General features: G+C 40.5%; 1 protein-coding gene across 1 annotated transcript in view; it reads left to right on the top strand.

Moving 5' to 3' along the window:
- Positions 1-9,241, top strand: part of st6galnac (ST6 (alpha-N-acetyl-neuraminyl-2,3-beta-galactosyl-1,3)-N-acetylgalactosaminide alpha-2,6-sialyltransferase) — a 26,229-nt gene extending 16,988 nt beyond the window's left edge. Inside the window, 5 exon segments of the mRNA XM_034707554.1 lie at positions 2,251-2,389; positions 2,465-2,568; positions 4,515-4,598; positions 4,837-4,936; positions 7,383-9,241. Of these exon segments, the coding sequence (XP_034563445.1) occupies positions 2,251-2,389; positions 2,465-2,568; positions 4,515-4,598; positions 4,837-4,936; positions 7,383-7,553 (598 nt within the window). The 3' untranslated portion in view covers positions 7,554-9,241.
- Positions 9,242-11,681: the final 2,440 nt, after the last annotated feature.

The raw sequence follows: 11,681 nt of genomic DNA, 5'->3' as shown, positions 1-11,681 counted from the left end.
ATAATAATAATAATAATAAAAATTAAAAATAATAATAATAATAATAAAAAAATAACAAAAATTAAAAAAAATAATAATAATAATAATAATAAAAAATAATGATAAAAATAATAATAATAAAAATATTAATAATAATAATAATAATAAATAAATAATAATAATAATAATAAAATTAATAATAACAATTAAATATAATAAGAAAACATCAAATAAAAAAGAGACTTATGCACACCAAAAATAAAATATGTATAATTAAAAAAAGTTAAAGCATCAAAATTAAGAATAAAAATAGTGAAAATAAATAGATTTAAAAAGGGTAAGGATAAGAGTTGATTAATATATACTAAGGCTAAAAATATCAATAAAACTGAGTAGATAAATAAAAATTGAGTAAATGAATGAATGAATAAATACATTAAAATATAATAAGATAACAGTTAAAATTACTAAAATAATAAAGCAACATTTAAATCAATATTATAGTAAAAGGTAAATAATAAAATTGTTAAACCCTACATAAAAAGCCAGACTGAATAAATACGTTTTTACTTTACGTTTAAAAGTCTCAATATCTCTCTCAGCTCCTCTCAGATCCTTCTGCAGGATGCTCCATGTTGAACACAACAAGCTAGTGTGACGTAAAGAGGCGGGCTTTGAGCCTCCTCGCCAACAGCTACAGTGTTCCCGCCTGTCAATCAAGTCAGCTGTGCCTCTCATTGGAAGACTCCTAATCTTAATATCTTTAAAATTGCTGCGTTATGAAAAAATTCGCCCCCCGTACAGAGTGAGCCGATAGAGAAGTGAGCTATCCAGACTACATTTTTGTACCAGGCTGTAAACATGTTTATTTCTGATGTGAAGATCGGCTTCTTTGAATGGGTGTGTATGTGGTTTCTGGTCCTTCTGGAGCCAGCCTCTAGTGGACAGTCAAGAAACTGCAGTTTTGGCACTTCCGCATTGACTTCAATTCTCGTGGCCGGAGGTTGCCGCTTGGTTTGAAGGCAGTCTGTAGTATAACATCTCTGTTGGATGCTGGGTCAGGCATCGCTGGATTTCCTGTTTCGGAAAGCGGAAGTAAACAACGGCCAAGTTAAAAGTGAAACTTCTTATTTAGCATCACTTGTGATTTCAAAAGTTGAGAAGTGGAAGAAGGAGAACGTTAGCGCTGTGCATTGTGGGAAACTGTACACAAGGCAGACTGGTCCGCTGCATACTGTGACATTTTCCTGAATCAGTACGACACCCGAGTAGTTTGGCATACTGCAGATTTTGCTCTTGTTCACATGCTACATACTGAATTTAGGCCACATCAGTACATACTGATAGTGTAGTAGGCGGTTTCAGAAGCAGCCGTTGTCATCAACTACGGTAGAAGAGAAACTAAACAGACATTTTCCAAGTCTGAGCAGATGCTACGTTTTCTTTGTCAGGGAAGGGAGAACCATGAGACGACTTCTGACACCTCAAAGGTAGAGAGCATTACCAGAGGAAAAACATCTGAAGTGGACACAGGCCCTTAAAACCAAAAACAAGGCTGAGTTCATATTCAGAAAGATACAAACCAAACAAACCTTCCTTTGGCAAATATATCCAGGTATTTATATTGTTATATAAACATTCATTCACAGTGACTTAAAGTGTGTCAAACAAGCTTGTCGCCTCTTCCCGTAATGAAAACAAAATGCATTGTGTGTTTTATGGTGAACAACAAAAACATGTTATTTCAGACGTAAATGTTTTGATTCCACGTCCTTTGATAAGCTGGCTTAACTGTTTTTGAGCCCTAAGCAGGTTTTAACACCCTTACCCCCCAAAACATGTACAGTTTAAGGGGCGTAGCTAGGGGGCGGCCTGTGTTGAGATCAGGTAGGAGTTAGTAGGAGTCGTCCATTCTAATGGGGACCATCATCTGTGGGCTTCAAAACACCTCCTCAGTGAGACCACGTCCAGGTTTTACACGGTCTCCTCTCAGTTGATGCAAATACTCCTGAAGTGCCGTCTCATTTCTCAATTTAACATTTGATTAATTTCCTTCTCATTAACCTCATAATCCCAAAAAACGTCAACTCTCAAAAGCACTTTGGGGCACGCTGGGTCACATCTTTGTAAAACCTCTTGGTGTGCCCTAAAGAGGGGCAGATTATGAGCTGTGTTGGGAGCTAAGAGGATTTGTCCTAAGTTAAATCTCACCCAGCGTCCTGAATTCAAACTGTTGTGTTCTCAACATTTGTGCACTTTCTTTATCTTCAGGACCAACGGGGCGATCATTAAAGGCTTCGAGCAGGACGTGGGGTCCAGGACCACGCATTACACCTTCTCCACCAACACACTCTTTAACTCTCTGAGGAGCTACAGAGGAGCCGGTTATTTGGCCCCTCCTCAGTCTGAGGTGAGAACACAATGTGAAAGTATGTCCTTCACTGAACGCATCAGCGTCATGTGACGCTCCGCTGCTCTCCAACAGGAGACACGGTACGTTTTCCTGCCTGATCACGACCGCGATTACCTGATGGTGGAGGCCGCGGCAAAGCACACGCTGGTGGAGAGAGGGAAGGAACAGGGACGAGAGTAAGCAACACATAACACACCCTGCATCTTAACACATCCAGGATAGCAGCTTTTATCTACCTTTGTTTTAAACTAAGTGCATTTAAAATGTTAATGCATCGTGAGTATAAGTGCATTTAAACTGTTTTTGCAACTTGAATATAAGTGCATTTAAACTGTTATTGCACCGTGAGTATAAGTTTATATAAAATGTTATTGCACCATGAGTATGAGTGCATTTAATCTGTTATTACAACCATGAAAATAGATGCATTTAAACTGTTATTGCACCTTGAATATAAGTGCATTTAAACTGTTATTGCACCTTGAATATAAGTGCATTTAAACTGTTATTGCACCTTGAATATAAGTGCATTTAAACTGTTATTGCACCATGAGTATGAGTGCATTTAAACTGTTATTAAAACCATGAAGTAAGTGCATTTGAACTGTTATTGCACCTTGAATATAAGTGCATTTAAACTGTTATTGCACCATGAGTATAAGTGCATTTAAACTGTTATTGCACCTTGAATATAAGTGCATTTAAACTGTTATTGCACCGTGAGTATGAGGGCATTTAATCTGTTATTAAAACCATGAAGTAAGTGCATTTGAACTGTTATTGCACCTTGAATATAAGTGCATTTAAACTGTTATTGCACCATGAGTATAAGTGCATTTAAACTGTTATTGCACCGTGAGTATAAGTTTATATAAAATGCTATTGCACCGTGAGTATGAGTGCATTTAAACTGTTATTGCACCATGAGTATGAGTGCATTTAATCTGTTATTACAACCATGAAAATAGGTGCATTTAAACTGTTATTGCACCTTGAATATAAGTGCATTTAAACTGTTATTGCACCTTGAATATAAGTGCATTTAAACTGTTATTGCACCTTGAATATAAGTGCATTTAAACTGTTATTGCACCATGAGTATGAGTGCATTTAAACTGTTATTGCACCGTGAGTATAAGTTTATATAAAATGTTATTGCACCCTGAGTATGAGGGCATTTAATCTGTTATTAAAACCATGAAGTAAGTGCATTTGAACTGTTATTGCACCTTGAATATAAGTGCATTTAAACTGTTATTGCACCATGAGTATAAGTGCATTTAAACTGTTATTGCACCGTGAGTTTAAGTGCATTTAAACTGTTATTGCACCGTAAGTATGAGTGCATTTAAACTGTTATTGCACCGTCAGTATAAGTTTATATAAAATGCTATTGCACCGTGAGTATGAGTGCATTTAAACTGTTATTGCACCATGAGTATGAGTGCATTTAATCTGTTATTACAACCATGAAAATAGGTGCATTTAAACTGTTATTGCACCTTGAATATAAGTGCATTTAAACTGTTATTGCACCTTGAATATAAGTGCATTTAAACTGATAATGCAACTTGAATATAAGTGCATTCAAACTGTTATTGCACCTTGAATATAAGTGCATTTAAACTGATAATGCAACTTGAATATAAGTGCATTTAAACTGTTATTGCACCGTGAGTATTAGTGGATTTAAACTGTTATTGCCCGCGAGTTTAAGTGCATTTAAACTGTTATTGCAGCTTTAGTATAAGTGCATTTAAACTGTTATTGCACCTTTAGTATAAGTGCATTTAAACTGTTATTGCACCATGTGTATAAGTGCATTTAAACTGATAATGCAACTTGAATATAAGTGAATTAAAACTGTTATTGCACCATGAATATAAGTGCATTTAAACTTTCATTGCACCATGAATATAAGTGCATTTAAACTGTTATCGCACCTTGAGTATAAGTGAATTTAAACTGTTATTGCACCATGAGTATAAGTGAATTTAAACTGTTATTGCACCGTGAGTATAAGTGCATTTAAACTGTTATTTCCCATGAAACACATTCAGACCAGATTTCATCCCTCAAAGTTTCGTGTGATTTTTACAGTCCTGTCGTATTTTCTCTGCAGTCCGACCAAGTACTTCGGAGAGGACGTGTCGGCAGACAAGCTGAAGATGTATCACCCCGATTTCATCCGTTACATCAGAAACAGGTGAGTGAGAGATTCACAGAGGAGCAGGTGCACAGAAACAAGCCCGGGCTCGAATTTCAAACAGTTTGAAATGAGATTAAACGAAAAAGAAGAAGCCGAGAGCCGAGCGTGCCGCGGCGGGACATTCCCACGCCTCTGTGTGCCCAGAAGAGAAGCTGAGCGTCTGTTTACTGTGTCACTGTAACATCCTGTATGTGCATCCCTCAGATGTATTCACGTCGTGTGATCTTTATTTCAGATTCCTCCGCTCCAGAATTCTGAATGGCAAACACAAGAACGGTTACCGTCCGTCGACAGGAGCTGTGATGCTGCTGGCTGCTCTGCACACCTGTGACCAGGTAGAGCTCCTCATTACTGCACATCACAATCAGCTGGCTGCTTATTTACCAGAGGACAAGGCTGCACCTGATAGCGTGATAATGTTTTGACTCCCTGCAGCTGGCCTTGTAAAGACCGGATCTCAGATGAGTAGAGGTTGGGAGGGACTTGTTAAAGAGTCCGCTCAGATAAGTTAACCTCTGCAGTGCCAGCTTCATGATTTATTTACTGGTTAGATTAACCTGGGATTACATCAACTATCCAAACATGTCAGGACTTTGGAAACCAGTTTTCCAGCTTTTCTGTGACGGAAGAATGAAATCAGAGGACAGAGTCGGCATTATTATCTCCTGTGTTTTCAGTTCATCTCACCACACACCGGTTTTATTAGCAGCAGAGCATTTCAGAGGAGGTATTGATTTAATTTGCATCACTGACACTAACTTACCAACAACAAGATTGATTGTAACCTAAATAGATGTTATGAAAACCTCACCACATACACACACACACACACACACACACACACACACACACACACACACACACTCAAACAGGTCCTGTCCTTCTCCACCTGTGCTACAGTCAAATATGAGGAAACTTCAGCTGCAGATAAGAGGTGTCACGTAAAAGTAACCTCCGTGTCAGAGAGAGAAAACCTGAAGAATCAGATTCAGGTTTAGTGCAAAGTGTGCTTTACACGTACACGAAACCTGTCCAGAGTTAAAGGCATAGACGGTATAATAAATGGACGTAGGCTCCGTGACATCACCCATCTGTTTCTGAAGTGCCTGTTTTGAGGGCTGATTGTCGGCGGCGGCCATATTGGAAATGCTGAACACAGCCTAACTTCTGTCGAGCTAGTGTGAGGTAAAGAGGCGGGCCTTTAGCCTTTTTGCTAACAGCTACAGTGGCAAGTCAGCCACGCCCTTATTTGGACAAAACTCGTACGTTTAATATCTTAAAGCTGGGGTTGGTGTTCAGATTTAGATCCACTTTTTGTTATACTGGTTAAAATGATCTTTATGTCCTGATGGTAATCAATACATAATGTGTTCTTAAAAAAGAGGTAAAAAACCCTGCTATCTACAGCCGGAGTAAACCTGGGAAAACACCAACCAATCACTGTTTTTGGGGTCCAACATTTTAAACCAATCAAACCCCGTCCTGCCGTTCTGCCCGCCTCCTGCAGAGCGTACATTTCCCCAGCGTTCACTCCCCGTCCCCTGCCTCTGCTTCCCCTGACTCTACTGACTGCCCCTCTCGCTCCACCTCGGGCCAGTCCCCTCTGACCCCATGAGGGGCTTTGCTCAGGACTGTAGTCCGGATCAGAGTCTAAAAAGCTCAAGGAACACTCAAGGAACTGCAGTTTTAACACTTCCGCATTGGCTTCATATTTTAAGACCGGAGGTTGTCGCTTGGTTAAAGGGAATAAAACAGGAAAACAACCTCAGGGAACTTAGGTCACACAAACACTGTAAATTGAGAACTATTCGGACACGAAAGTTGAGTCACATGAAGCTTCTACCTTTTCTGATATTGGTACTAATATTCAAAACTGAAGTCATATTCTCTGACTTAATCCTCTGTGTGTCAGAGTTTTCTTCTTATCCGAGCTTTCTTTCTTGTCAAGTTTCAAAACTCTGTCCGGATTTATCACAGAGTGCGAGCTCTTAAATCCTGACCTTCTGTCGTGCATCGTGATGACGGTGGAAGCTCACCTTCCATCGCAACATTTATGAAATCGTACAGTGGATGCTGGCCTTGGACTGTCTGTGAGAAAGGTTTCAGTTTATGTCAGTTATAGCGCCCCCCTGTGGACAAAGCTGTCTTTGCTGTTTATGTTTCTATTTTAACAATCAGACATTGTCATTCCTTATTGTGGAAAATCTAACAAACACCAAGCGGCAACCTCCGGTCTGAAAATATGAAGCTTGTGCTGAAGTGCTAAAAACTGCAGTTCATCAATCGTCCACTAGAGGCTGACTGCAGAAACACAGGAAAGCACATACACACCCATTCAAAGACGAAGATCTTTACAGCAGAAATAAACATGTTTACAGCCTGGTTCAAAAAACAGTTCAGGTCTGAGTAGCTCATTTCTCTATCAGCACACACTGGACGTGGGAGTTTTGAAGATATTAAACTTACTAGTTTTGCCCAAATAAGGGCGTGGCTGACTTGATTGACAGGCGGGAACACTGTAGCTGTTAGCGAAAAGGCTAAAGGCCCGCCTCTTTACCTCACACTAGCTTGACAGAAGTTAGGTTGTATTCAGCATTTCCAATATGGCTGCCGCCAACAATTGGCTTCAAAACAGCGCTTCAGGAACAGATGGGTGACGTCGCGGATACTACGTCCATTCATTATACAGGATATGACATACACAAATGTGCGTACACCTCTGTGAGTACAGGACGTGTGTACTCCTGCTCACTCTGTCTCATTGTTTTCTGTATGTTGAAGGTGAGTGCGTACGGCTTCATGACTCCAGACTACAACAAGTACTCAGACCACTACTACGACAAAATCTACCACAAGGTGGGTTTCTTCATCAACCACGACATGAAGCTGGAGATGATCCTCTGGCAGCATCTGAATCAGGCGGGACTCATTCGACTCTACATGCACGACTGAGCGCCGAGACGGCGTCGGAACGCGGTGACGGACATCAAAACTGGGACAACCGGCCGCTCTGCCTCCAAATGACTGCTCACGGCTCTCTGAGTCCAAGACAGACGTAGCATATCTTTTCATGAAGGAAACAGGGATTGTTTTTTCTTTTTAGTGAGTTTCAGGAAATATTAAAACCTTTTCAACGGGTTCTGGTGATTTGGGGGTCAGATTCATGAAGACCAGACTGAACTTGGTTTGAGGACTGAGCCTCATGGACGGAGTTAGAGTGAAATACTTAAGGAACAGAAGTCTGGTAAACATATTCAGGGTCTCAGAGGATGAACACTAATGACTCTGAGCCACAGATTTCTCTTTTAGGTCATTTTTTAAGGTTTTATTTTGATAAATATGCAGACTCTGTCGCTTTGTTCACAGCTAACAAGATTCTTACCTTACCGAGAAATACTTTCAAAGTCATTGCGTACGCAGCGGTCTCACCTGTGACCGTCACTTTAAGGCTTTTATTGTGAAATAGTGCACTGAATCAAAAGAGCCAGCCTGTCTGCAGCAGAAGGTTAGATCCTCTACCACGGAGCTTTATTTTGAAAGGGTAACCTCATGTAGTGTCCTAAAAGGGGGGCAGAAACACTCATTTTAACATTTATTTTTAAATGTGTTTGTCTTATTTTACATGTTTGACTGCAGACACACACAAAACAAACCTTGATTTGAACCTTAACCCTTAAAAATGTGTCTTTTTTATGAGTTTGTGAGTCAGTCAGTTTGAGGTTTGAGGTTTGAAAGCTGCTTTTAACTAAAATAACAACCAGAACAAAAGCTACCCCGTACCAATACTCAGTCTGGTCTTCTGACATCCGTCTCACTGTAACCTCTGTTTACTGGGGCGCCTTCAGAGCGTATCTTACAATCAGTGAATGTGGACGGTCTAGTGAGGGTGATTCAGTGGGCTGTAAAGGGACAAGACTTCAATTGCCACTTGCTTAAAATATCCCGCCTCAAATAGACAGCCTGAGCCCTGCTGGCAGCGGCCAAAGTCTATTCTGATCCCCACTCAAGTTAAGTCATCTGTGGAAGGAAACAAAAGCCCCACTGGGTGTGACGACAAAGCATGTTCAAGTGTATTTACTTTAAGGGACTTAACTTATTCTTCATCTTGTTGTCTGAAGCACACAAGTGTACTTTACTCTGGCATGAGCCGCACTGTGATGATTACGACACTGTGGCTGTCAGTGCCTTTTGAAATGTGAACATTTGTCTGAATGAAGCTTTGTGACAGAGGAGGACGTTTCGGAGGTGAGAAGGAAGTTCTCACACAGACTCGTTGTCCATTGTTCCACCCCGAGGACACGGCTGATGAAACCTGCTCACCTGGACTCCTCTGAGATGAGATAGTGAAGAGTCAGAGTTCATCGAGGTTAACTGTCACCAGTTGAGCAATAAGCTCTCCGTGTGATGACAGGTATGTTCCATGGGTCTGACGTGGAGGGAAAGAAACCAAAGACGCACTACAGATCAGGGATTAAGTGTATTTAAAATGTTTGTTCATATCAAATCAGACTAAGTGATCAAGAGATCTGAAATACTGTATCATATTTTTACTAAACGGAAGAGGGGAAACCTTTACGGTGCAATTCATGACTTTGATTTTGACCTTTTTCAGAATCTTTATAAAAATAACTGTGATTTTATCTCTGCGGGTCTGTCCTTATTTACTGCTTTAAACTTGTTTTTTCAAAGATCTGTTTGTTTGATTTTTTTACACATCACATACAAAAGATAGATATAAACAATTAAAGCAAGGCATGTTTTTTGTTAAAGGTGACATATTCTGCTCTTTTTCATCAACATATATTGGTCTAAGAGGTCCCCAAAACATGTCTTTAAAGTTTATGCTCAAAAAAACACTTTGAAATCAGATTTTGGTCTGCCTGAAAAACCCTCTTCTTCAGTCCTCCTCACAACAGTCTGTTTTCTCTCTGACCACGCCCCCTCAGGAAGTGGATGTGCCCTCGGCTGTCCAGCACGTTGATCTAATGTTTACATGTTGGCTGAATATACACGGCTGCTCAGAGACCCGCGTTACTTCAACCCTCTGAATCTGATCCAGAATCTGATCCTGACGGAGAGGCGCCTGCAGCAGGACCTTTCTGAACCATTGGTCACAGATTTAGTGTTTCTTGTTGTTTTATTTGTCAGTATGTCGACGTGTGTCTTGGTACACAGCTACAGCTACGACATGTAGCTATGTGGCTATGCTAACTAGCGCTAGCACTTTTCCATGACAAATAAAAATCATCCACTAGATCTTCAAATCTGCAGACGTGGGGAGTAAAACCGACCTCTGCCAGAAAGGCAGCAGGACCTTTCTGAACCATTGGTCATAGATTTAGTGTTTCTTGTTGTTTTATTTGTCAGTATGTCGACTTGTGTCTTGGTACACAGCTACAGCTACGACATGTAGCTATGTGGCTATGCTAACTAGCGCTAGCACTTTTCCATGACAAATAAAAATCATCCATTAGATCTTCAAATCTGCAGACGTGGGGAGTCAAACCGACCTCTGCCAGAAAGGCAGCAGGACCTTTTCTGAAGGATTGGTCACAGATTTAGTGTTTCTTGTTGTTTTATTTGTCAGTATGTCGACGTGTGTCTTGGTACACAGCTACAGCTACAGCTACCAACATGTAGCTATGTAGCTATGCTAACTAGCGCTAGCACTTTTCCATGACAAATAAAAATCATCCACTAGATCTTCAAATCTGCAGACGTGGGGAGTCAAACCGACCTTTGTGTTTATTAAGACAGCCTACAACTAGCATGCCTCCCTCCTAAGCTCCTTGTTAGCACACATGTGTGCAGGGAATGAAAAACGGAGGAGGGGTTGAGTTGTATTTTATACAGTCTATGGGCTGAACAAGCTCCGAGCTCTGACTTCCTGTTACAGACCGGATGGCGTTGTGACGTATGAAAAACACTGAAAACTGAAACGGCTGGTTTCAGCACACATTTACAGAAAGGTGGAGAAATCAGAACAGGGGCAGAATGGAGTCTTTGACTTTTCAGGGGGTTTGTAGACAGGGACACATATTTCAGGGAGAGAACCATTAAAAAGTCAATTTTGCATGATATGTCACCTTTAAGATTTAATTGTTCTATATTAAAGCTCCAGATTTCCACCTTTTAGAACAGAGTAAGCAGCTCATAATGTGACTGTTTTTCCTCGTCATTTAGAAGTTATGAGAGAGTCTGGATGTTGGGTACAGGGTAAACATGTTCCTCCAAAGGGGACGCAGGTATAACGCAGCCTCTCTCCTCAGCTGTTGGTGGAGGAGGGGACGGAGCTTCTCCTCCGTTCATTCAGTGTGGAGGTTATCTATAGCTCTGGATCAGAAGGCGCTGCATGAGAGATCGGCCGAGTATAAAACATATAAAATGAAGAAAAAAAGGAACAGTAAAAGTAGCGACTGCACAGCCCAATGTAACAAAGTAAAAGTACATCTTTTTTTAACATAAATGTACTTGAGTAGGAGTAAAAAGTACTCTGCAAAACAAATACTCTCAGAAGTACAATTTTTTTTGAAAAAACTACTCAAGTACTTGTAACAGAGTAAATGTAACTTGTTACTACACACCTCTGTTGGTATGTTGAATGAATGTATTGTTTGTAAAGTTTATCTTATCTTATCTCATATGGGTAGGGTTATTTCTGCAGACCAGCTAAATGGAGACACATTAAATCACTTTGAGGTACAGTGGGGGTCACGGGCTGAAAAGTTTGGGAGTCCCTGGCCCAGCAGATGGAGACTCAGGATGGGGGTTCTATCTCAGTGTTATCCTGCAAGAGCTGATCCTGACCCAGGCTGTACCTGGATTTAGACAAAGAAATAGAAGAAGCGAGCACAAGTTGAGTAGAAGAGGATAAAGTAAAAGGTTTATTAAAATGTAGCTCTAGCAAAAGTTCAGACAGGAAGACTATAAAGCAATCACAGCAGTTTAACTCTTGTCTCCCTGATTCAATAGCTCACCCTCGTCCAGCCGCACGCTCCGGAGCTGTCATTGGTTAATCAGCAGCTGCGTCATCCAATAGCTCAATGGCACGCCCTTATCGTCAGCCTATCAACTCTCTGC

This window comes from Notolabrus celidotus, chromosome 18, assembly GCF_009762535.1.
Source record: "Notolabrus celidotus isolate fNotCel1 chromosome 18, fNotCel1.pri, whole genome shotgun sequence".
NCBI classification, from domain to species: Eukaryota; Metazoa; Chordata; class Actinopteri; order Labriformes; family Labridae; genus Notolabrus; species Notolabrus celidotus.
Note: the sequence above shows the minus strand (reverse complement) of the source record. Positions and strands in the feature narration are given on the sequence as shown.